This window comes from Mesoplodon bidens (genome assembly GCF_964165515.1).
Source record: "Mesoplodon bidens genome assembly, chromosome: 2".
Lineage (NCBI taxonomy): Eukaryota > Metazoa > Chordata > Mammalia > Artiodactyla > Ziphiidae > Mesoplodon > Mesoplodon bidens.
Genome location: NC_138177.1, coordinates 145,907,408 through 145,935,378, shown reverse-complemented (window position 1 = coordinate 145,935,378; position 27,971 = coordinate 145,907,408). Strand labels below are relative to the sequence as shown.

The 27,971-nt window shown below is 36.6% G+C and overlaps 1 protein-coding gene across 1 annotated transcript in view; it reads right to left on the bottom strand.

Annotated features, from left to right (window-relative positions):
- AGBL4 (AGBL carboxypeptidase 4) overlaps window positions 1–27,971 on the bottom strand; it is a gene marked incomplete at both ends in the record, with an annotated part of 1,399,565 nt that overhangs the window by 716,092 nt on the left and 655,502 nt on the right. Inside the window, one exon of the mRNA XM_081220343.1 lies at window positions 19,210–19,304. Coding sequence (XP_081076469.1) covers window positions 19,210–19,304 — 95 coding nt within the window. The remainder of the gene's footprint in view (window positions 1–19,209; window positions 19,305–27,971) is intronic.

The window sequence follows — 27,971 nt, the reverse complement described above, 5'->3', positions numbered from 1 at the left end:
GGGGAAGCAGTTTGTCTTCTTTGAAATCCTCCCTGATAATTAAGCTCAATAACCACTTTAAGAGACTGCTGGCAAACTGAGCTCTGACCATACCCCATTCCAGGGGCACTACTACTTTGCCTAGTAGTTATTAGAAAGAACAGGAGATACTGTCCCTTCCAAAGCTTGGAAACCCTGAGACCAACTATAGATCTGCCTGGTTAGTGGCTGCCATGCTATGGAGTTGGCCATAGCCTGCTGCCAAGCAAGGTCTGCCTCAAACAGGCCACAGAGAATTTTTTTCTGGGAGGGGGTGGAAAATGCAGTACCTAAATGGTATCACCAGCCCTGACTGTGATGCAAAAGAGGCAAATGTGTGCAGATACACACACACACACACACACACCCCATACACATTACTCACCCACACCCGCCCCCGCAAAACCACACAGACCGCATACACCACACACACATAAACCCACATATACCGCATACAACATACACACACACAACATGGGAGAACAAAATATAGAAATCAAAAAAGATACTTGACTTTATACACTGCTGGTGGGAATGTAAAATGGTGTAGCCACTTTGGAAAACAGTCTGTAGTTGCTCAAAAGGTTACATAGAGTTACCATACAATAAAGCAATTCCACTGCTAGTTATATACGCAAGAGCCAAAAAGTTGAAATAAGCCAAACGTTCATCAGCTAATTAATGTCTAAAATATGGCATATCCATATAATGGAATATTATTAGGCTATAAAAAAATTAAATACTGACACATACTACAATATAGATGAATCTTGAAAACATGATAAATGAAAGAAGCCAATCACAAATACCACATGTTATATGATTACTTTTATATGAAATGTTCAGATAGGTAATCCTATAGAAATGGAACGTAAATAGATTAGTGGTTTCCTAAGGCTGGGGATTGGGGAAAGCAGAGTGGCTACTAATGGGTACAGGTTTTTATTTTTACTTTGTTTAACAATTATGAAAATGTTCTAAAATTGATCATAGTAATGGTTGTATAACTCTAAATATACTAAAAACCACTGAATTTTTAAATAAGTGAAATTTAAATAAGTGAATCATATGATATGTGAATTATAACTTAATAAAGCTGTTATTAAAATAAGAGAGACACATATGATTGAACCCAGACCTACCTGGCACAAGAATATAAGTCCTAAATTTAAAGACCTGCCCAACCAACAGTGATAACCTGAACGATCCTGGGCTCATGAAGAATATGATCTGCATAAAATGACTACAGGAAGTCAGAGGGCACAATTATAATAATTTTTTTTGTTAATTACAAATAAAATTTAAGTCAATGATAATCATTTTTAAACATTTGAAACATAACAGGAAAGCAACTCCAAAAAAGAAAGAAAATACCCAAAATACCCAGATAAACCACTAGGAATATTTTTGTTTATGTCATTTATATGTATACTCATTGGCTTTGTTTTAAACATTCTTTTACAACATGATTTTTAATGACTTCATACTACGATATATCAACTATGTTTAACCAATCTCTGCTAATGAATATTTAGATAATTTATAATTTTTCCCAATTACAATACTGCCATGAACATCTTAAGAACAAATCTTTGGGCATATCGCTATTTCTTTTGTTATCATGAATTTGAATCCTCAGTTGAGCAGCAGTTAAGTGTCAGCTCATATTTTGACTTCATTAATCACAGGGAAAACAAATGGTCCTTATAAATCTCTGGTCTCTGTTCCTGGTCCAATCACTTAATTACCCTAAAAGGTAAACACATGGCCCCAGATAAATCCAATCTGATCTGATTGTTATGTTTATCAGTTAACATAAACTGAAAGGAAACTCAAGGTGTTGATTCACAACCAAAAAGATTAGTAGAGGCCCAAAGAAATAAGCGAGGCCATGAATATCATTAACAGCAACTAAGCCTCAGAGGGCCAAGGAAATTACCCAAATCACACATATAATACCTGGCAGAACTAGGACTTAAATTGAGGCTGTATGATTCCTAAGCTACTGCTTTTCCCACTAGACCTTATTGCTTCACATGCTGGATGCTGTCCTCAAGGAATTTGTAATTTTTGGTGGAAGGTAAGATATGTGTACAAATAACTGTAATTCAGGTAGAGGAAGGTAAGTGCCACAAAAGTGATGCAAACACAAATATTTTCTTGCTAAAATCAGGAAAGTCTTTACTTGTGTGATATGAGCTGTTAAGAAGAAATACATGTAATCATTTAATAAGTATTTGAGTACCTCTATGTGGGAGTGGAGCCAAGTCCACCAACTATTGAGGGCAATCCTTGCTTTCCACTTCTTCCTGCACACACAGCTAGACATCATCTCACAACTTTCTTTATAGTTAGTTATGGCCGTTAAACTACATTTTAGCCTATGGAATTTGACTGAAAGTACGATGAGCCACTTTTGGGACTGCTAATGAAAAGCTCCCACGTGGGCTCTTCCTACCTCTTTTCCTATCTAGCTGGCTGGAATGGGGATGATGCCCAGGTAACCCTGGAAGCTATGCATTGAAGTTAACAGTCACCCTGGGTCCCTGAATGGCTATATAGTTAAGAGATACCCTGTCCATTTATTCATGATGAAAAAACTTCATATTATAAATTATAAAAAATTATATTTGCTTGATCCATTAGACATTTCAATCTAATACAATAGTTAGCATATCCTAATATATATAGACCCTGTGACATGACAAATACATTTGTCATGCCCTTAAGAAGTTTACAGGGGAAGGAAGTTAAATCCATAGGAATATAGGATACAGTATATGATAGGAGGAAGCTGTGTGAATACATGAGTGCTTGATCTCATCTTAGTGATTCCAGGGATGATGCTTTCCCCAAAGAAATGGCATCTAAGTTGCAGCCTGATGCATATACGAAGTTAACCAGGAAGAGGAAGAGGAGGAAGAGGAAAAGGAAGAGTATTCCAGGCATAGGAAGAGGATTTGCAAGTCTGAGGTATAAAAAAGAACACTTGGGTAGGATTTCTATAGGTAGAGAAAGGGGTGATGGATCTAGAAACAGAAAGCTGAGTCTTCAGTTCTGATAAAGAGTGTAGGGTCCATCTTATATTTAATATTATTTGAAGCATCATATCTTACAGAGTGTTTTTACATCCTATGGTTAATATTTATAATTATAACAACCATTGGGCAACAAGTAGTATTTCATCTATTTTGTTGATAAGAGAAATAAAGCTCAATGATATGAAGTAATACAGTACAATAATAATTGCCACTATTTCTGGATTCGTTACTGTACATCAGGTGCTTCCAGTAAGGTGATTCACATGTGTTCTATTAAATCTTCAAAACCATCCTGAAAAGTAGGGTATTATTATATACCTTTTCATAAGAAAACAAGGACTCAAGTCAGTGTCAGCTGGAAACTGAAACTGAAGCTAAACTGTGCTGCCTACATTCCATTTACCCCTCTGTAACACTCTTCATCCTTATTTACCCTTTTCTCTGCCTGAGATGGCTGACCTCTATGGATTACATCAACTGCATTCTGTGATTCTGGCTTCTGTTTACATCCTCCAATGGGGACATCTAGCAAGAAATCAGAGTCAGGAAGGAGGCAGAGGTATTTATTTCTCTGGATCCCTTCCCATAATGTCATCTAAGGGTGGCTATTTTTCTTGATAGAAGGTTACTACTACCTTCAAAGCAGCCCACTCTATACAACTCTTTCTTTCTAGGTTACAATAACCTCTCCCTCCTGTAACAATTCTGATGCTTCTAGCCCCAGGTTCTTGCACTATCCTTTGTGGTTCTACACCACCTATCCTTAATACAACAGGCCTTCATAAATAAACCTCCCTCAGATTATCATAAATTGGGTGTGCTGTCTGTTTCCTTTTGGAGACCTAAATGAGACACAGTCCTGTGAATATACAAGAATCTACATTTCCATTCATTTCTTCAGCCTCTCACAACACTCAAGAGGTGCTGGTGTCACCTTAATGGCCTGATTCAATTTTGATGATATAAATATGTGATGATTTCAAACTAAAACTACCGATGGTTTTAAAAGCAGCTCACAAAATTGCTGAAAACTTAATAATCAGCTTCTGCAAGCTGATAGGAGCAGCTCTAGCACACCACTGCCACAGGTGACTGGTAGGGTTACATGTCCACCTGTCTCATCTCTTAATAAGAATCTGACTCTTGGACATGGCCTGTATTTCCAAACGCCTCTTACTCTCTCACTCCCATTGTCTTTACTGATATAAATAATATCCTGGGAGGTCAGAAGGATAGGGTACATTATATCCATTTTACTAAGATGAGGAAACTTAGTCCCGGGAAAGTGATATGACTCAACCCAAGTGTAAGTCAATTTTTAACATCATTTAACAAACTATTATTTTATTTTTAATAAATATTACTTTGATTTTTCAAGAATACAAAATTGAAGAATATCTAAAAATATTTTAAAAACTCTAAAGAAATAAAAATCTACCATAATCCTACCATCTATAGACACCAGTTAACAGTATCATATATGTGTGTATTTAATGTATTGTATATATACATATATAGGTTTCATACTATTATAACAATTACATATAGTATTATACCCTACTTTTTTACTTTATATAAGATCAGCATTTTCCCATGTTATTTTTTAATGCCTACATAATACTGCATCAAGTTGACACATTATAATTTACTTAATAATGTTCCTGGTTTTGGATATTTAGGTTAGTTTGAGTTTCTGTCATTATCAACTACCGTATAATGAATACCATTTTATACACAGATTTTTCCATAATATGGATCTTTTTTGATTGTTTAAATCTCAGAACAATATTGCCAGGACTAGGGCTCAGATTTTTAGATTCCTATTCTTGATTTCTTTCTACTACATATTTCAATTCTTAAAATAGTAGACTACATGGACATTTTAACATAATGCCATTGTAAGTTTTCACGGAAATGTTAAGGTTTTCTTAGTGATCCCTAACCTACGGTGGAAGGGAGCACTTTGAAACCTAACCTAAATGCAAACATAGCTCTTGGTACTATTATTTAATAGGAAAATGTTCAAGGGTAACTGGTAATAACATTAATATTAGTGATGAAACTGATTAGAGTATTAGTGGACTATGCCAATATTATTCTGTGGTCTTTGGTTTTATCTTCCTAATATTAACACAGGGTCTTTCTTCTGTTCTGTCTTTAGAGTCACCTCCTTGAGTCCCCAGTTCTGCCTCTCCCTCAGGAGTTGGATGACCAGTTTGTCTTGGTTTTCCCAGGAAATCCTCAATTTAAAACTAAAGTTTAAATTCCTACATCCCAGGAAGCCCCATACTTCTAGGCAAACCAGTTTGGTTGGTCACCCTACCAGTCAGTAGTAGGTAATGGAAACAGCATGGCTAAGGGTCACACAGATCTGGGGCTGAGGCTTTGCTCTCTGCCCCTGAGTAGTTGTGACACCCTTTTCTGAGCCTGGGTTTCCTCAACCCGGAGGTGATAACCTCTGACTTTCCTGCCTCCTGGAGCTATTGTGACAATACCATGATGCAAAATCATTTTGTAACAATAAATTGTTGTGCAGACTGTTTCATATTGTGCCCAAAGAGTTAGAGGTACTGGGTTTAAATATAATTCTTAAAGAGTAGTTGGAGTCTTTAGACAAATACTTCTCTGGCCCTTAGTTTCTTCGTGTGCAAAATGTGGGCTTTTGGCTAGGTAATCACTAAGACTCCTTCCTTCTGGGATGTTGGTTATCACATATCACGAACACTGAGTCTCCACACTCAAGTTCTGACCTGTCTGCTGTGAGAGAGATCATTCAAGTAGGATATTAAGCACACTGTCTGTATTATTTGAAGTAAATAAATGGTAAATATTATTGGTTTTGCCCAAAGGCAAGATCTGAGATTTGAGTTCAGTTTCAACTGTTTGACGGCAGAGCCAGTGCTTTTTTTCATACACCAAGCTATTACATTTCAGCCCCCTTTCTCGGAGAAAAAGCAAAGGGAGGCAGTGGGACAGGTTGAGGAAAATTATGGGTCTGCTAGTCAGTCCCACGTGGATGCCAGGCTCTGTACTGCACTTACTTGCTGTATGATCTTGAGCAAGTCACATATCCTCCTCATGACAGATACAACAGAGCCAGGTTCAACTTCAGATCTTTCCACTTCAAACCATAACTAAGCTCTTAACCACTACTATATTAGAATAAGGAAAATGACTAAGATTTAAATTATTGGCTTGGTATTCACATCCCAGCTCTGCCACTTACTAGCTTTCCTAAACTATTAGAGCAAGTTACTTAATCACTCTGAGCCTCAGTATCCTCATTCGTAAGATTGGGAAAGTGATAGATACCCTTTCCAAAGTTCTTAGAGGATCATAGAACCAAGCACAATGTCTGAAAGCTGTTTATGACAGAATGATGTGCATTAATCTTGAATTCCATACAAAGAGACTAAAATCCTAGTAATTTAGGCCATAGTTTGAGTCTAAGGGGATCTTGGAAGTCACCACCTTCTGGTTCATTAATCAGCAAATTCTCATCAGCTCTCACTCATTTCCTCATTTGTCTCATGGTCCCATGACTGGGACTGTAGCATGGATTCTTTCCTTCCCCCTTCCCTTCTGTGCTTCTTTCCATTTGAGTTTTGAGGTTAAAACAATACCAGTAACTATAATATTTTGCCAGCATGCCCTATAATTTAATTGGGAACACTGATACTGATAGGTCCACTCTCCCTCCTGGAGCACGAATCCCCTCCATTTCTCCCTGACAGGGAACCATCCTCCTTCAGCTGAAGCAGCTCTAAAACTCACCACATGCTGACAGCCCTCCATTGTTGGATAGTTCCAGTTGGTAGGATGCACTATATAAAACTAAATGGTTAGACGATGGTAGAAGTTGTCACCAAGCTCCAAGTTTTCAAGCTTCATTTGAAGGCAATGTGGCAGCAGTGAGGAAAGTGATAGGCCTATAATTCAGTCCCATGTGGGCTCCAGGCTCTGTTGGCATTTACTTGCTGTATGATTTGGAGCAAGTCATCTGTCTTCTTCTGGTTTCTATTTCCCATCTGAAAGACTGTAGATAATAATCTCTCTTTTATATAGAGGGGAGAGGGATATCAGCGTATATCTTTTTTAAAACAAAATTCAACTCAATCACTGATAAGGGAAGAGGACAAAAGCACATCTTCTCTGGTGGAAATAAGAAAGAATGTCCTGCATCCTGGCTAGGTTCTACCCTTGCCTGGTTAAGAACTCTCCAGTCAGCACAATGTGAAGATCATCCAGAGTGGACAACCTTGTTGGGTCCTGTGTGAGGAAATGGTGGCACAGAGAGGTTGTAAGACTTACTCATGATTCATTCCATGAGCTTGTGGAAGACCCAGAGATGGAATATATTTTAAAGTTTATTTTGTCTGATATGAGTATTGCTACTCCAGCTTTCTTTTGATTTCCATTTGCATGGAATACCTATTTCCATCCCCTTACTTTCAGTCTTCAGTATCCCTAGATATGAAGTGGGCATCTTGTAGACAGCACATACATGGCTGTTGTTTTTATATGCATTCAGCCAGTCTATGTCTTTTGGTTGGAGCATTTAATCCACTTACATTTAAGGTAATTACCAATATGTATGTTCTTATTGCCATTTTGTTAATTATTTTGGATTTGTTTTTGTAGGTCTTTTTTCTTCCCTTCCTCTTTTGTTTTCTTCTCTTGTGATTTGATGACTACCTTTTTTAAAAAAATATTTATATTTTTAAAAAATATTTATTTGGCTGTGCTGGGTCTTAGTTGTGGCATGAAGGATCTTCCTTGTGGCATGAGGGATCTTTAGTTGTGGCATGCGTACTCTTAGTTGTGACATGTGGGATCTAGTTCCCTGACCAGGGATTGAACCCAGGCCCCCTTCATTGGGAGCATGGAGTCTTAGCCACTGGACCACCAGGGAGGTCCCTTGATGACTATCTTTACGTTGTGTTTGGATTCCTTTTTCTTTGTGTGTATATCTCTTGTAGATTTTTGGTTTGTGGTTATCACAAGGCTTTGATATAGCAGTTTCTATATATACAAGATTGTTTTAAGTTTCTGGTCTCTTAATTTCAAATGCATTTCCAATATCCTGCATTTGTACTATCCTCTTCTCACGATTGCTGATTTTGATATCATGTTTGTGTGTGGATGATTTCCTACCTTTACTGTATGTTTGCCTTTACTGCTGAGCTTTCCCATTCAAATTTTCATATTTCTAGTCATGGCCTTTTCTTTTCCACCTAGAGAAGTTCCTTTAGCATTGTGGTAAAGCTGGTTTGGTAGTGCTGAATTTTCTTAGCTTTTGCTTGTCTGTAAAGGTTTTGATTTCTCTGTCAGACCTCAATGAGAGCTTTGCTGGATAGAGTATTCTTGGTTGTAGGTTTTCCCCTTTCATCACTTTAAATATTTTGTGTCACTCCCTTCTGGCCTGCAGAGTTTCTGCTGAAAAATCAGCTGATAACCTTATGGGGGATTCCCTTGTATGTTATTTGTTGCTTTTCCCTTGTTACTTTTACTATTTCTCTTTTTCTTTAACTTTGGTCAGTTTCATTAATATGTGTCTCAGCATGTTCCTCCTTGGGTTTATCCTGTATGGGACTCTTTGCACTTCCTGAACTTGGGTGACTGTTTCCTTTCCCATGTTAGGGAAGTTTTCAGCTATTATCTCTTCAAATATTTTCTCAGGCCATTTCTCTCTCTCTTCTCCTTCTGGGACCCCTCTAATGTGAATGTTGGTGCATTTAATGTTGTCCCAGAGGTCTCTTAAATTGTCCTCATTTCTTTTCATACTTTTTTCTTTATTCTGTTCTGTGGCAGTGATTTCCACCGTTTTGTTTTCCAGCTCATTTATCTATTCTTCTGCCTCATTTATCCTGTTATTGATTCCTTCTACTGTATTTTTCATTTCAATTATTATATTGTCCAACTCTGTTTGTTTGTTCTTTAAATCCTCTAGCTCTTTGTTAAATATTTCTTGTTCTTCTTGGTCTGTGCCTCCATTCTTTTTCTGAGATCTTGAATCATCTTTACTATCATTACTCTGAATTCTTTTTCAGGTAGATTGCCTATCTCCACTTTACTTTGTTCTTCTGGGGTTTTATCTTGTTCCTTCATCTGGAACATGTTCCTCTGCTGTCTCATTTTGTCTAACTTTCTGTGTTTGCAGTACCACAGGCTACAAGATTGTAGTCCCTCTTACTTCTGGTGTCTGCCCCCCGGTGGGTGAGGCTGGTCCAAGAGACTTGTGCAGCCTTCCTGGTGGGAGGGACTGATGCCTGCTCACTGGTGGGTGGAGTTGGTGTTGTCCCTCTGGTGGACAGGGCTGTGTCAAGGGGTGTGTTTAGAGGTGGCTATGGTCTCAGGAAGACTTTAAGCAGCCTGTCTGCTGATGGGTGTGGCTGTGTTCCTGCCTTGTTGTTTATTTGGCCTGTGGCATCCCAGCACTGGAGCCTAAGGTCTGTTGGGTGGGGCCAAGTCTTGGCATCAAAATGGTGGCCTCCAGGACAGCTCACATCAGTGAATACTCCCCAGTACCTTTGGCACCAGTGTCGTCCCCACAGTGAGCCACAGCCACCCCCTGCCTCCCTAGGAGACTCTCCAAGACCAGCAAGCAGGTCTGGCCCAGGCTCCTATGAAGTCATTGTTTTTTTCCCCTGGGTCCAGGTGTGCACGAGACCTTGTGTGCATCCTCCAAGAGTGGTATTTCTGCTTTCCCCAGTCCTATGGTGTTCCTGCAATCAAGTCCTGCTGGCCTTCAAAGCCAAATGTTTTAGGGGCTCCTCCTCCTGATGCCAGACTCAAGCCTGGGGAGCCAGGCATGTGACTCGAAACTCTCACCCTGGGATTTCCAGTGGTGGTCAAGTGGTTAAGACTACATGCTTCCAATGCAGGGGACACAGGTTCAATCCCTGGTTGGGGAACTAAGATCCCACATGCCATGCAGCATGGCCAAAATTTTTTTTTAATTAAAAAATATAAAATAAAAAACAAAAAAACAACTCTCACTCCTGTAGGAGAACATTTGTGACATAATTATTTTCCAGTTTGTGGGTCACCCAACTGGTGGGTGTGGGATTTGATTGTATTGCAAGTGTGCCCCTCCTACCATCTTGCTGTGGCTTCTTCTTTGTCTTTGGAAGTAGAATATCTTTTATGGTAGGTTCCAGTCCTTTTCTGTCAATGGTTGTTCAGCAGTTAGTTGTGATTTTGGTATATCTGTGAGAGGAGGTGAACTCAGGTCCTTCTACTCTGCCATCTTGTCCTCACCCCCTCCCCAGAGGTGGAATATAGACTCAAGTCCATGTTACTCTCACCCCACTACCCTATTTTTACTTCCACATTTCCTTGGGTTACATGATCTATTCTAGACTAAATTTTTTAGAGTTTTTCCTTTTGTTACATCTCTGGCTTCAAAAGGCCCCTCCCCATGTTTTCTCCCATGCCTCTTTCAATCCCTTGGAAAACTTAGATCCTTCTGTACTTTTTTACATTCTTCAAACTATCCTTATGCTTTGGGAGCTTTTTTTGTGGGGGGGAATGGGGTTAAGTAATATGGATTTACCTTTTTGTTTTGTGGTAATTATAGATTCTAATGGATTTGTGAAACTAGTGCAGAGAGATCTTGTATACCCTTCACTTAGTTTCCCTCAAATGCTTCATCTTTCATAATTATAGTACAGCATCAAATCAGGAAATTTACATTGCTACAATATGTGTGTATAGTTCTATATCATTTTATCACATGTAATCATCAACACAATCAAGATACAGAATTATGTTACCACAACAAAGCTCTCCCAGATGCTACCCCTTTATGTTACACCCACCCCACCTCCTTCATCATCCTATTATAATATGAATACATAACATCATAATCTACTGGTGTTGACACTTACCAATTTGAGTGAAAAGTGTAGAAACACTTCCTCCTTTTAAGTCCTTTTACCTCTCCACATATAATATGTGTTCGGTATTTCCTCCACATACATTGAAAACATTGGACAATGTTATAATTTTTGCTTTGACATCAAACATAATTTAGAGAACACAGAGAAAAAGGAAATTTTGTATCTACACATATTTTCACTCTTTCTGTTTCTTCCTTTTGGATATTCCAAGAATCCTTCTTTATTATTTCTTTTCTGTTTCAAGAACTTCTTTTACCTATTCTTTTAGAGTAGGTCTACTGGTGACAAATATTCTTGGTTTTTCTTTCATCTAGAATGTCTTGATTTCCCCTTCATGCTTGAAAGACATTTTTGCTAGATATAGAATTCAGGGTTGACAATTCTTTTCTCTCAGCATTTGAGAAACATTATGTCACTTCCCTCTGGCATATTTCCTCTTATTATTCAACACTTTCAAGATTCTTTCTTTGTGCTTAGTTTCCAGAATTTTGATTATGATGTTTCGTGGCATAGATTTCCCTCAGTTTTTCCTGTTTAGGGTTCACTCAGTCTCTCGAATCTGTAGGTTTATGTATTTTTTTCAAATCTGAGATTTCCTCCATTTAAAACACTTTTTCAGTCCCACTCTCTTCTCTTCTTTTGATTCTAATGACATGAATACTAGATTTATTGTCGCATAGGTCTCTGAGGCTCTGTTCATTTTTCTTGGTCTATTTTTTCTGTATTGTTCAGAATGGGTAACTTCTATTGTTCCATCCTCACATTCATTTTTTCTGTCTCTGTTCCCCTGCACTCTGCTATTGATCTCATCTACAAGTAGGTGGTGGAAATCCAGATTCCTCATGTGATCTGACATCATAGGTGAGAGGGGTTCATTACTGACCAGCTGGAATAAAAGTCCCAGTCCTGTACTTTTCTCTGATATGAACTGGTTGGGGGTTTGGAGCAAAAATGGAAGCCTAGGCTCCCCACTCAACCTTTGTTATTAAGGGAGAAGATGGGCCTACAGGTTTTTTCCACAGTATTTGGCTAGAGTAGGCAATTATTGTCTCAAAGGTTTCTGTCTTACTAGGCTGCCCTTTCCAAGATGGGCCTACAGGTTTTTTCCACAGTGTTTGGCTAGAGTAGGCAATTATTGTCTCAAAGGTTTCTGTCTTACTAGGCTGCCCTTTCCTGTCCTTTGTTTAGCCAGAACAGGCTTTTGGGAAGGCTTGGTTTTTCTCTGTGCCTGTGGGCATTTCCAGGTTGCTGGTTTCTTGAGCAACCATTCTGGCATTTATTAGGCAACAATAAAACCCAGGGTTCTCACCACTATATCATTTGTCAGGTCCTGAGAAACCTTGCCATTCTTCCCTCATCTCTTCACCTTTCAGAGTCGTCTATGATTTTCTCATAAATAATGTGTATAGTTTTTAGCTGTACTTAGTGAAAGAAATAGGGAGAAATGCATCTATTCCATCTTGTCACAGAGCCAGATGTCTGTAATGTCTTGCCTTTTCTTTTTAGTGGATATGTATTTATTTTTGGAAACTTGATTTTATGGCATTGCATTAATGCTAATAGACTTAAAATATAAAACTGAAATGAGAACAAAACAACTACAAGGACCATATTACATCTCCTAAATTAGTCATTTTTTTTTCAATGTCAATTCTTAATGCTGTCCAGATTGCAGTAAAACTGATAGAGTGAAAGACCAGTATGATAATAACATATTCATATTGAATATGAATATTCATATTGAATATGTGAAAGACCAATATGAATATAACATATTCTGAGAGCACGCATATCAGGAGCTTATAATCATTAACTCTGCAATCTCTCTCTTAGGAACTGATTCTAAAAAATAATTTAATAAATGTAAATCTATATAATAGTATCTACTTTAGAAAAACAATATATAGGCAGTCTAAATGACCAGCAATAGGAATATGACACAGTAACTTGTGATACTGAAAATGGTAAAACATTCTCCAAATATGGTATAATGAACATTAGGATCAAACATGAGAAACTGCTTTGATATAATGTTAAATGAAAAGGACAGAATACAAATGGGTATATATATTTGATTGTTTCCATGGAAATAAACTAAAAAGGAAAATGTAATATTAAAAGTAATTGTTAGGTTTAGTGCAGGGATAATGGATTAATTCATTTATTTAACAAACATTTATTGAGTACATACTATGTGTCAGGCACAGTTCTAGATGCTAGGGATACAGAAGTGAATTTTTTAAAGTTTTTTAAAATATTTATTTATTTATTTGGCTGTGCAGGGTCTTAGTTGTGGTATGCCAGATCTTTAGTTGCCGAGTGTGGGATCTTTAGTTGCAGCATGCAGGCTCTTAGTTGCAGCATATGGGATCTAGTTCCCTGACAAGGGATCGAATCCAGGCCCCCTGCATTGGGAGCATGGAATCTTAACCACTGGACCACCAGGGAAGGCCCAGAAATGAATTTTTAAAATGACAAAAACTGCTATCCTCATGGTGTTTACTTTCTAATAGAGGGAGAGGTCACTAATAAAATAAATCATACATTATAGTTTCTTAGATGGAAATAAGTCCTACATAGAAAAATAAAGCAGGGAAAGAGGATAGGTATATGGGGGGTGGGCAAGAGGATGTAATTTCATTTTAAGTATATGACATATTTGTTTTACAAATTATTAATTCATGAATTTGTAATTTTTCAGAAATATTATTTTGTAACAATAGAGTAAAGCACCATTATTTCAGGAAAAAATCATTAATTTCAAAATTTTAGACATTTTTTGACAAGAATAAAGCTAAAATTATCATTATGTTAAGAATAGAGAATATAGATCTATTGCTTATTTGTACATAACTCTATCACTGCATTTAATTCAAAAGAATATTTTAACCGTTTGTTTACTTGCTGTCTATCTCATGGGCTTGTATCTCTTTCCTCCATTTTTGTAGCCAAACTTTTGAAAGAACTGTCCATAATTATGGTCTCCATTTCTTCACACTTTCTCTATCCCCCAACTCACACAGTCTGGCTTGAACTCTCACCACATCACTAAAAGTATACTCACCAAAGTCTCTAACAACCTCCATATCACTACAGACATTGAGCATTTAAAACCTTAACTATCTTTGACCCCTCATTAGCAGTTGGCAGTGTTAGCCACTCCTTCTTTTTGTCTCCTCGGTTTGATGACACCACAGTTTCTTGGTTTTTTTCCTACTCTCTGGCCGGTCCCTCTCATCTTCTTTTGTGCTTCTCATCCTCTTCCTGACCTTTAAATGGGGATTTCTCAGAGCCCTGTCCTAATCATCTCTTTTCAGTACATATGACCTCCCTGAGGGATCACATCTGTTCCCACTGTTCTGGTTATCATCTACAGGCTTATGACTTCTAAATCTGCACCTCCATATTCATGTCTTGAGTTGCTTATCAATATACCCTATTGCTTACTTGACATCTCTGCTTAGATATCTCCCAGGCACTTCTAGCTAAATGATTCCAAGGCTAAGCTCATCATATCCCCTATCCAACCAAATCTGACAAAATTGTCTCTTGTCCCATGGCCCCTATCTTCAGTAAATGGCACCACCATCCCTTCTGTTGCCTATTCCAGAAAACTTGGGAGTCATGCAGGACCCCCCCACACCCACCTTATTTTACCCGCCACAGCTTGTCAATCACAGACAAGTTTATTCAACTTCTGTTAACCCTCAAATCCATCCACTTGTTTTCATCACTACTGTTACCACTCTAATCCATCATTGGCTTAAGGTATTGCAAAAAATCTCTAAACAACTGTCTTCCTCTCCAAGATATTCTCTATTCAGAAACAAGACTAATCTTTCTAAAGTGCCAATCATGTCCTGCTCTTTGTTAATCCCTTCAATTTCTTTACATTGCCCTCAGAATCAAGTCCAACTCTTTATCTCCGTTTACAAGTCTCACCTCAGTTTCACTCACACCTACCTCTCCAGACTTTCTCCTTAGAATTTCATGCTCCAATCACATTGGCCTTTCTTTGTTCATCAAAGATGTAATGTTCTGTTTCAACTCTTGGCCTCAAACACGTTCTATCACTTCACACATACCTCCACCCACTATGATGTAACTTTTATTCATCTTGCAGCTCTCAGCATAAATAACATTCTTAAGGAAGGTCTCTTGTCCTTGAAGCAGTCTAAGTCTTAAGTGCTATATAGCATGCTGAATAGTTTCCATGCATGCTGAATTACCCCCTGTTTTAGCAGTTATCTCATTTATCAAAAGTTACATATTTAATGTCTAGCCCTGTAGACTATGAGCTCTATGAGAACAGTAATCATATTTCTCTTGTTTTATTCCAATACCTTACATAATTCCTGGTCCATTGTAACTACTTAACATTTATTGACAAGCTTAAGGAAGGAATAAAAGAATAAAGGAAGGAAGGAGAAAGGGAAGGAAAGAAGGAATAACACTCATTCAGTCAGTCTTGGGTGAGACAGAAGAAAATAAATTTATTGAATTAATAAGATCCTTGAGGCTTTAAAAAGTATTTACACATCCATTTCACATTTATTTATCATAACAACTCTGTAAGAAAGTATTATTATGCACTTTTTACAGTGAGGAAACTGAGGCTCATAAAAGAGGTATCATGGCTCATCAAGTTATATCTTGCATTTGGAATCCCATTTCCTTAATTTTGTTCTTGTCCAATTTCCTCAAGATCTAGCTGAAATACCACCTGCCCCAGAAGCTTCTTCCTTTCTCCCCAAGTCCTAATAGTATTATTTTCTTCATCTCTAATCCACAGCACATTTTATATACCTCCCTAGTGGTCTTTAGTACAATGCTCCTTACATTGTGCCTATTTATGTTTCTGTTTCATTTAAACCCCTAAAAAATAAAATTTTAAAGATATAATCCAGGTCATATTCATATTTATCACCCCAGTACCTAGCATAAAGTTAGATGCTCAATAACAATGTGTTACATGAAAGCTACATCTTAGATTTAGTCCAATCTCCTCAATCTACTACAATGGACAAATCAATCAGAGAAGTTTCAGATCTACCAAAGGCCACACAGCTGCATGCTACACCCTGCTTCTTTGTGCACCCTTCTCTACCCTTTCCATGCATGGAATATGGGAGGAACAGTAAAGGTGGAGTCCTGAGGTCTCTAGCTAATGCTACCACTTACTAGCTGTGTAAATATCCTAGGTTTAATTTCTGCATAGGTGATACAAATATCGGCTGTTTTGTAATGCTGGTTTCCAACAGTGTCTAGCACATAGAAATTTCAGCCTTTGACAATATTAAAAAATATTAATCAGTTATTGTTGAAAAAACTTCATGCTACAGAGTCCCAACAACCCTATAAGTCTAATATGTAAACAGAATTAGAATGAACTAAAATAGGCAGAAAACTTCTGAATCTTTCAGTTTCTCCACTTTGCTGCTAGGTATGCTGATTTTATCTCCTCAAGGCAGAAGAGCCTTGAGTGGCCATATATTTATTTGCATAATGGTCTCTTAGTTGCTTCTTTTGCTTGTTTGCTTTCTACAACTAATTGATTACCCGACCCATGCTAAGTCCTGAAGGCATCTTTGCTTGGAATCAGTTACAGCCCTCTATGACAGGTGAAGACGAATGTTTATTTCACCTTGAAAATGTGAAGAACGTTTATTTTCCCAATTTGGTATATATTTCATCCAGGAAATTTAGGGCTTTTAATGTTTGTCATGAGGTAAGAATATTTCCAAGGCCTATTTGTAATTAAAGTAGGTAAAGCCCCCTAGACAAGAAAAGTATCCACTATTTCTCCTTTTATTATGGTAGTTGCCCTGGTATTGGGAAAACTAGAATTAGGAAGACACTAGAGAAGACATGAGATCTGTATAGCATTTGTCAGCCTTGAGTCAGGACACTGTTTAGAATTCTAAATTGTGGAACTCCATAGGACCAGTAAAATCTAATAATCTGAGAGCTAAACAGTCATATCACTTCTTATGGTACCCTGGGTACATTTAGGATGATGATTACTGGAAGATAGGTTCTCATACTGGGAATGAACAAAGGAATGGAAGAAAGTCCTAGGCAGAAAGCACCAAAGGGACACAAAGGATCTTCAGAACAAACCAGTAGAAAGAAGGGTAACAATTATGGCCTGCAGAGATCAGTGAATAAAATTCTAAAATGAAAGTTCTCTTTGGGAACAGATCGTTTCTGTCACATCCATCCTGTATATGCCTAATATCTATAGTGCATAGCACATTAAGGTGCTCAATAAAGTCCTATCAAGTAAATAAATATCCAAATGTCTTGCTTGAGGAAAAGGGAGTGTGAAGGAAGGTAAAAAGCTTTCCATCCAAAGTCAGGTTATGGTAAAGCAAAAAAACAGGGGAGATTAGACATATCAACGACTTGATTTACTCTGGTACCTTGTGCCTTATTGGCTTCAAGTACAACAAACTTGGTTCTGAAACTTTAAACTCTTTTTAGACGATTAGAGAATCCCAGTGACTGGATAACAGAGGCTGCTGAGAGCCCACCAACATTGGATAAGAATGCTAACTTAATTCTAAGGCATTATAATATAAATAAAAGGACTCATTAAAATTTCAAAAGCTTGTCAAGAGCCCTGACAGAGAGGACCCAAACGGTACTCCATGAGAAACAAAACAAAACAAAATGAAATAATTAAGGCAAAAGGATTTTCAAAAGCACACAAAAAGAGAAGACTCCAGAACTGAACACTTGAGGAAACCGAATGATGATTATTGCTGTTATGTAAGATCCCAACACAGAGCCTGGTAAAAGAAGTACAATGTTATTTTAAGGCCCTTGTGAGCAGATCAACAGTGATATCCTTTGTTGACAAGGTTTGAAGCACCTATTATCCACTCAGGCCGAATTCAGAGACTCAAAGCAAAGGCCTACCCCTTGTTCAGATCCCAATGTCAAAAGGAAACTGAGGAACAGCAGTATAGTTAACTTGATTTAGTAGAGTGAAAAACAGGCCCAGGAAGATATTTTTATCTTTTAATAAGGAGTTTTCACTATCATCATCAAATGCCTACACTTTTACAAACCTGAGCTTCTCAGCCCAGTATTTATAGAAAATTGCCAAGTATCTTTTCTACATAAAAGCACAATTCAATATTTATGAATTGCTAGCTTTCTATAAATATAGGTACTTGGAGATGATCTTCTCACTAGTCATTAATATTTGAACAGGTATCAAAGCTAGAATAATATTAACAATTCCTGGAATTTGTATAGTATTCTACATAATACTATCAATAATTGATGACATTTATTGAGCACTAAGCAAGTGCCAGGCACTTTACATGTAAATTCTCATCATGAATTCAGTTCAATTCAAAAGCATTCACTTAACATCTACTGTGTGACAGATGAATAACACCTGGTTTCTGTCTTTAAAGACCCTCATTTTGGTGCAATCAATGTTGAATGAATACATGAATGAATGGATGAAGAAATTAATTGGTTTGAATGTCAGTGTGGGATAATAACAATAACACACGCTCCTCCCCGTACTATCTATGGTCATGAGAAAGTACTTAACCTACCTTAGCCTCAATTTCTTCATCTGTAATATAGGGGTATTTAAAATCTCCCTTGCAAAAATTTTGTGAGACTAGTAACAGCAAATATTAAACATCTGCCAAAGAGCGGGCTCTCTCAGTAAGTGACAGTAGTTATTATTAACATCATTATCATCATCATCATCATTACTATCATTAAGTAATCCTATACAACTGTCTTCATCCACACTATAGCAAGGGGACAAATAGAACTTTAACATCCAAAAAACTCACATAACATCTATACAGAACACCACAACAAACAAGCAAACCAAGGGATATCTTCTAAACTGTAGCTCCTGATGTCCTCCTAGGTTACTGTACAATATGTATGCCCAGGTTAGAAAAGAAAGGAACGGCATCAACTTAATTATGCTTCCAAATATATCATGATAAAAAGCAAACAGAACAGGGAGTTTATCAAATAACAGACTGTACTTTCCTGCATAATAGAATGTTAGTGACTCCAAACATGGGACCATGTTTTCTATTCCAACATTCTCAAAGAGCAGTAGCTAGAGCCCAGATAATGGCCATCCAGAAACTCATCTAACTCTTCTTAGTGCCAGTGAGACTAAGCCCTAGCCATAGAGCAGATAAACTTGAGCCCTGGGTCAAATTCCCCAGTCAGAAGGAGGTCCCATTCTGTGGGTCACTTACCATTTTGGTCTGCTGGTAGATTTCACCATAGGGGCCATCCCATCTCTATAAAGACTTTTAGTTTTGCTGAAGTTAACGATGTTGAAAATGACTCTCTGAAAAAGAAAGAGGGAAAAGTTTATCAGAAGACTATGCTATTCAAGTTGTCACTTCCTGATAATTAGGACTGGAAGTAATAAGCAGGGTTATAGGAAACCATATGGACTAACTACCCACATAGTGAGGATAAATGGCGTTCACAGAAATTCAATGTGTTTCTGCTAGCTTATCTGCTAGCTTAACATAGTAGTTAAGAACACAGACTCTAGAACCTGGAAGCCTGAGTTTTAATCCCACTCTACCACTCTCAATGCGTGACTTTGCCAAGCTACTAAATCTTTCTGTGCCTCGGTTTCCTCATCTGAAAAATTGGGATAATAATGGCACCTAGAATTACTGATGTGAATTAAATAATTTAATAAATGTACAGTGTTTGGAACCATGCTTGGTGCATAGTGAAAGCTATATAAGTTTTAGTTATCATTATTAATTGTGCCCTCTCTCTAGGCTCACCTAGAATTTCCATGGAAATGAATAATATTATAATTATAGTAACAGTAGTGCGTTTGAAGTTCAACAAAACTAAAGATAACAACTTAGTGCAAAATTGAAACTAAAAATTTTGTAACTGCTCAGCACCCCTTTGATTAGAACTAAAGGATATATGTCTGCTCCCCCTTTGTTATCTTTTTCTAGGGGCCAGGAGTACTGAGCTCAACCCTAATCTCAGTATCAATTTATAAGAGCACAGACACTTGGGTGAGCTCCTTCCCTCTCTGGTTCCCACTTTTAAAATTGGGGGAGTGGAATGTTTTAGATGACTAAAACCCTTCCAGAAGGGTAGTATATTTAAAAGATATCAGGTCTTTGTTTTAATAAACAGCTTTGTCACAAGTGGGGAGGAGAGATTGGGAAAGAAAAGAGAACTGGGGTTAAAAGACATTAGATGACCACTGAAATAGTCCAAAGGAGAGAGGATGATGTTCAGGGCAAGGGCAGCCTGAATAGTCAGAGAAAATGAAAAGCTTGCAAGAGGTTAACCATAGGCTGGCTTTTCTATCCAGAGGCAGTGGAAGACAGAAGCATCAAAGTTCATGTATTATTTCATTGAAAAAATGTTTATTGTGTGAGGTATTTATGTCAAGTGCCAGAAGTTTTATACACTTAATTTTTAAAAAATATTCTCTTAATATTATAATAAAAATATTAACATCTCCATTTTACAGATGTGGAAACTGAGGTTCAGAGATATTAACTAACTTGTCTTGAGCCATGCAATTAAAAGATGGAGAATTGATATTTGAACCCAAGGGATAAAAAAGTTAAGATATCCAAGATCTCTACCCTTGAGTTACTCACTAAGGTTCAAATGCCATAAATCTAACCAAGTCTGTTTTCCAAAATAAGGGCAAAAATAAATATAAATATAGTGGCAATTTTTCAAGCCGTTAAAATTTCATTTTCCTATAAAAATAGAAAATCAAAATCATTTCCTCTGGCCTCATATTTTGGACTACCATAAAATGATTTGTTCTATGAAATAAATTCTTAGGAATAACTCATGTTTCCCTTTCTCCTCAGAGACCTAGCCATTGACCCCATCTCCAGGCATTTCAGTTTCAGAACTCCTTTCAGTCATTAAATTAAGTCACCAAGAATGTCCAAGACTATTCCATTATTAATAACTTGGACCTGCCTGTTGTCAGTTCAATTACTTCTGCCAGGGTCTTGGCTACTGTCTGTTTTAAGAAAATCAATAGCAAGGGGACAAATGGCCTTTGAACCTCACAGGGCTTAATCCCCCTTTTTACTTCTGAGATTCCAGGTGTCAGATCCATCTCCAGTGAACCTGGAAGCCATGGTGCACTTTCAGGATCTAGACTAATGCTAAATGCAGGGGGAAATCTAATACAGAAATAATGTGCATATGTGAAGTTGGAATAAAGAAATTAAAAAGTAGAATATTTATTGATCATTCATATCCTAATACATGCCAGAAATTTTCTCAGGTGTTTAAAATATGCTATATTATTTAGCTTCTCTATCCATAAACAAAAGTTATTTTAGCCCAATTTTAGACATGAGGAAATTGAATCTAATAAAGGCTACCTGGCTAACCCCCCACCCCCCGATCCCAGAACTATTAACTGGTAGAGCTAGGACTTAAATCTTAAGTGTCTGGACAATAAGCATGCCTTTTTTTTCCCCTTTGGTTGTACATCTTGCAGGATCTTAGTTCTTAGTTTCCCAACCAGGGATCCAACCCAGACCCTGGCAGTGAAAGTGCAGAGTCCTAACCACTGGACTGCCAGAGAATTCTTGAACACAGTCTTTTATTATTCTCCACCTGTGCATTTTTTAAAATGTTTTCTAGCTTACTTAGTAAGGCAGCATGTGGTTGTGAGAATCAAAGGTATTTAGAAGTCAGCAGTGCAGGAAATCTTGGCTTTCCATATTTTCTAGTTATTTGTCAGTTATTTACTCAAAATACATCAGATGAAAGTGTAACCATGAGGTAATGGTAACAGCAACAACTATAAAATGGCAACTTCTGAGACTTTCTATGCACCAAATTCTAAGTTAAGCACCCATAGTGTCAGTGTTTTGTGTATTAGAATCACCTGGATAGCTTTTAAATACTAGAGATGCCTGGACCTCACCGCAAGCTGATATCTGATGCATTATCTCACTTGTTTTGAGGATAATGAACTTTTTGAGACAGGAACTATTTATTACCTCTTATTTATGGATAAGACAAGTGGTATTGAGATTAAGTAAATTAAAATTACATAATAGTTAATAGTAGAGCTAGAATTTGAACCAAGTCTACTGACTCAAGAGAATAAGATCATTGACTTTCCAGATAGATACACCTGAGACTGAAATCCAGTTCCCCATTGGTTCTGTGAGCTTAGGCAAGATGATTACTCTTTTTTGATATTGATTTAAAAATCAATCTGGAATTCAGATGATAATACCATCCTAACAAAGTTGTTATAAAAATCTGTGAGATTACATAAGTAATCACCTGTCACATTGCATCTGGATAAGAATAGGTATTCACTATTTATTGAGATTTTCCCCCTTATCTTCAATGAAACTGGATCTTTTAGTTCTTTACAGCTTCCTTCCTTCCTTCCTTCCTTCCTTCCTGTCTTCCTGCCTTCCTGCCTTCCTGCCTTCCTGCCTTCCTTCCATTATTTATTTTTCTCTCTTTTCTCTATTTAAAATTTTAATCCAGGCTTCTTGTTTCAGTAATATGATGCTCTATATTGAAACTTTGCAAATGGTGACCTGTAGCACAAGCTCTCAAGGTAGCCATGTGTGAGGTCTGGAGCTCTGCCCATCCTTAGTAAGGGGGTCGTGGTGCTATGGAGGAGTACAAGAGCTCCGTTCCAGGTGTAGGCCAAGGAGTGGTCCAGTGTTGCTGAGGGTGTAATGAGAAGCCTGCATGCAGTCCCAGACAGCAGCCTTGATTCTCTGTCTTCCCATATATCCAATAATTCTGTCCAGTCAGGAGTAAATTTCCTACTTAATGGTGTCCAAGTTAGTCCCAAGGACTATTCTAAATAGGCATGCACATTCTGCAAATTAGAGGGTCATCATTATTCTAAAATGTTTCATTATCTTTTTTTTGTGTGTGTGTGGTATGCGGGCCTCTCACTGTTGTGGCCCCTCCCGTTGCAGAGAACAGGCTCCAGACGCGCAGGCTCAGCGGTCATGGCTCGTGGGCCCAGCCTCTCTGTGGCATGTGGGATTCTCCCAGACCAGGGCACGAACCCATGTCCCCTGCATCGGTAGGTGGACTCCCAACCACTGCACCACCAGGGAAGTCCCATTATCTTAAATCATTGTAGTATTGAAAGTTTGGTTAGATTTTAACATCACTTGTTTTTCACAAGAAATTTCAACAGTTCAATTATGAATAAAAAAAGGAGAACTGTTAGATACTTTAACATAATTTCATATGGTTTAAATATTTGAACAGTTTAAAAATTTTATCATTTTATTGTGTGAACAGTTTCTCTTTAATGGCTGACTCTTAAGACTTTGAATAGATCATCATTGAAAACTCTTGATCAGGAATTGCATATATCCATTTCAGAAGTCAAAACCTCATATAAAAATGTAATGTTCATGGACAAAAACTCAAGTGTTTCAATTAAAAATTTGAAGATTAAAAAAATTTTAGCATTTGATATCCTCTGTATATATTTTTTGTTTCATTTAAAAATTATGTGTTAATTTTTTTTCACCAAGCTTCATATGGTCATCCTCCAAACATTCCCCAGGTATTCCAAAATTCAGCATAGATATCATCTTCCCTAAGTGTACACATATTATTTTCTCTATATGCCTGGGTGTGAAAAAGGTTGGAAAATACTGCTCTGGATAATCTTTCGCAAACTCCTAGAAATTACAGGATATTTAAGAACATTATTTACATGAAGAACTCCTAATAAATAAAAAGAAATCCATAGATGCCAGAAAAATAGAGGTGCAGAAGGTAGGTCACTGGTCTTGGTATCTAAGCAATTAGATTTCTAACATCTATGCAAGGATAGCAAACGAGGCCTTGAATCTGCATGAGGCAGGATATCTGACATGAGATGCCTTCACAAATTTAGGACCCTCACAATGATATGGTATTAGTGGAACTGTGGTATAGAAATAAATCATTCACTAGCAATGGGGGATAACAAAGATGCATGCCTATCTATTCATAGATTTGGGAAAGAAAAAGTAATTTTAAAACATGGGCCAGACATTTTGAGGTTTGGGTTGGAATTTACATTACCTGCTTGGTTTTAAGAACCCAGGTAAAGCATTTACAATAAATTTAGTTACAGAAAGATAACCCTGGGAACCTGGTCAAAACAAGAAAAAAAAATCACTTTGAATGCACACATTTTCAGTCCGAGCACACAGAATTTCCATAATGAAGTCCTAAAGAGGTCAAATTTTCATATAAATTTATAAAACATACAAGAAAACAATACACACTAAAAGTGAGAACCAGCAGAGAAATAGATAACTGAATCAGACCACAAAGGACCTCAGGTCATAAAACTATATGGTGAACTATAAAGAAAGCATTTTTTTAAATGATTAAAAAGTTAAAAGAATGTTTCAAACACATGAGAACAGAACAAAGCACAATAAAACATTTAAAACACCAGAAATAGTCTTGAAAACGTTAAAGAGAGCCTTTAGAAATTACAAAAAAAGTAATTAAACTAAAAAATTCAGTAGACAGGTTAAGTTGCAGAATGGATGAAATTTCCAAAATTCAACAGAGAGACTTATAAAGAGAGAAAATACAAAAAGGGACAGAGGGGAAATAAATAAAAATATACATCTGATAAGAGTTCTAGAAAGAGAGACAAGAGAAACTGGGAGGGGCAAAATCTACACAGAAAAGGCTGAATATATTCCAGAATTGAAGAAAGACATGAATATTCAGATTTAGGAATCACAAGTCCATCCAAAGCAGGATTTTTTAAAAATCTAGATATAGGCACATCATAGTGAAATTACAAAACAACAAAAATGAACAGCATGTTTTGATAGTAAATCAGAGAAAACAAAAATTACCTACAAAGAAACAGAAGTTAGACTTATGCAAACTTAACACCAGCAACATGAGAGACCAGAAAATAATGGAATAACATTGTCCGAGAATGAAGGTATGATAAATTTTCAGACAAACAAAGCTTAAGATGTTTAGCGGCTTCATATTCTCAGTGAAGGAGCTACTAAAACATGAATTTCAGAGGATGAAATAAATTGAACATAAAAGGTAAGAATGGCAAGAAACAACAATGAGCAGAGAAACAAGTAAATCTAAATAAGAACTGAATGAATAAAACTATTATTATAATGGTATTAAATTTTAGGAGTGTTAAAAAGTTTGCACCAAAACACTGGTCAATAAAGCAGATGTGTTTGGGACAGTGGTGAAGAGGAGAGAGGCAAGATCAGACTTAAAGTATTCTAAGGTCTTTGTATGATTCCACAGGAGGACAGGGAAGATAATTAACTTAAAACTTTGTTATAAAATAAGAATGTGGCAATTCAAGAGTAGTCAATACAATAATAGAAACAGGATTTATAAATTCCAAATGAGTAAAAAGAAGATAATACAGAAAACATGATAAATATTATAGAAGATAGGATAGGGGATAAAAAGCAAAGAATAACATTACTTATTGAAAGCTCAAAATAAGATAGTAGAAATAATTCCAAATATCAATAATCACAGATATTAGAAATTGACACATCTCTTTGTTAAAAAACAGATTAGGAAAAAACTCTACACTTATAATCTTTCCCAGAGACATGCATAAAACATAATGGCACAAAAAATTCGAAAGTGAAAGGGTAGAAAAAATATAACATGAAAATATTCACTAAAGGAAAGCAATTTGAGTTACAGCAGTATCAGACAAAACAGACTGAAGTAAAAACAAAGTAAGGTTAAGGATATAATCACCACATAAAACCAAATATTCTACAGGAAGATATAACAACTTTAAATATGTATGCACCTAATAAGAGCATTAAAATATATAAAACAAAAATTGACAAAACCCCAAGTAAAAATTGACTAATCTACAATGATTAATCTCAGTAACTGATAGTGGAGAAAACCAAATATTCTGAAGGATGTAGAAAATTGTAACCTTCCAATTTGATAAGCTCCATTAAAAGATCACTTATTAAAACCTACAATGTTTCCCACATACACGATTAGGGAACAAACTTTTCTCAAGTAGATGAAGGATAGTTGTAAAAGATTAAGCTTGTACATATGGTCACAAGACAAATCTCAACAAATAACAGAGAATTAATACTCTTCTAAACACAACCGCTCACTTTCGAGTCATAAAATCATATATCTTTTACAAAAAGTTGACAAAAAACTCTCAACATTTTGAAATTTTATATATATTCTTAATTTTTCATGTATCAAAGAAGAAATAATGATGAAGAGTAGAAAGTATTTGAAACTGGATGATTAATTCACCACTACATATCAGAGCATGTGTCATAAAGTAAAAACATTAAACAGAGAAATTAAATTTTAGTCTTATATGCATACACTAGAAAAGAATAAAGATTGGAAAAGAAAGTGTGAAAAAGAAATGAAGGAAATGATAGGAAAGATCAATAAAATTAAAAGATTTTTTTTGAGAAGATAAACAAATTTGATAAACCATTAGCCAGACTCATCAAGAAAAAAAGGGAGAAGACTCAAATCAATAGAATTAGAAATGAAAAAGGAGAAGCAACAACTGACACTGCAAAAATACAAAGGATCATGAGAGATTACTACAAGCAACATTATGCCAATCAAATGTACAACTTAGAAGAAATGGACAAATTCTTAGAAAAGCACAAACTTCTGAGACTGAACCAGGAAGAAATAGAACATATAAACAGACCAATCACAAGCACTGAAATTGAAACTGTGTTTAAAAATCTTCCAACAAACAAAAGCCCAGGAACAGATGGCTTCACAGGCAAATTCTATCAAACATTTAGAGAAGTGCTACCACCTATCCTTCTCAAACTCTTCCAAAATATAGTAGAGGAAGGAACACTCCCAAACTCATTCTATGAGACCACCATCACCCTGATACCAAAACAAGACAAAGATGTCACAAAGAAAGAAAACTACAGGCCAATATCACTCATGAACATAGATGCAAAAATCCTCAACAAAATACTAGCAAACAGAATCCAACAGCACATTAAAAGGATCATACATTGTAATCAAGTGGGGTTTATCCCAGGAATGCAAGGATTCCCCAACATACACAAATCAAACAATGTGATACACCATATTAACAAACTGAAGGAGAAGAAATATATGACCATCTCAGTAGATGCAGAAAAAGCTTCTGACAAGATTCAACACCCATTTATGATAAAAGCCCTCTAGAAAGTAGGCATAGAGGGAACTTAACTCAACATAATAAAGGCCATATGTGAAAAACCCACAGCCAATATCGTTCTCTATGGTTAAGAAATGAAATCATTTCACTAAGATCAGGAAAAAGACAAGGTTGTCCACTCTTAGCACTGTTATTCAACATAGTTTTGGAAGTTTTACCCAGAGCAATCAGAGGAGAAAAAGAAATAAAAGGAATCCAAATTAGAAAAGAAGAATTGAACTCTCACTGTTTGCAGATGACATGATACTATACATAGAGAATCCTAAAGATGTTACCAGAAAACTACTAGAGCTAATCAATGAATTTGGTAAAGTAGCAGGATACAAAACTAATGCACAGAAATTGCTTGCATTCCTATACATTAATGATGAAAAATATGAAAGAGAAATTAAGGAAACACTCTCATTTACCACTGCAACAAAAAGAATAAAACAGCTAGCAGTAATCCTACCTAAGGAGACATAAGACCTGTATGAAGAAAACTATAAGACACTAATGAAAGAAATTAAAGATGACACAAACAGATGGAGAGATATACCATGTTCTTGGATGGGAAGAATCAACATTGTGAACATGACTATACTACACAAAGCAATCTACAGATTCAATGCAATCCCTGTCAAACTACAAATGGCATTTTTCACAGAACTAGAACAAAAAAATTCACAATTTGTATGGAAACAAAAAAGACCCCGAATAGCCAAAGCAATCTTGAGAAAGAAAAACAGAGCAGGAGGAATCAGTCTCCTGAGCTTCAGACTATGC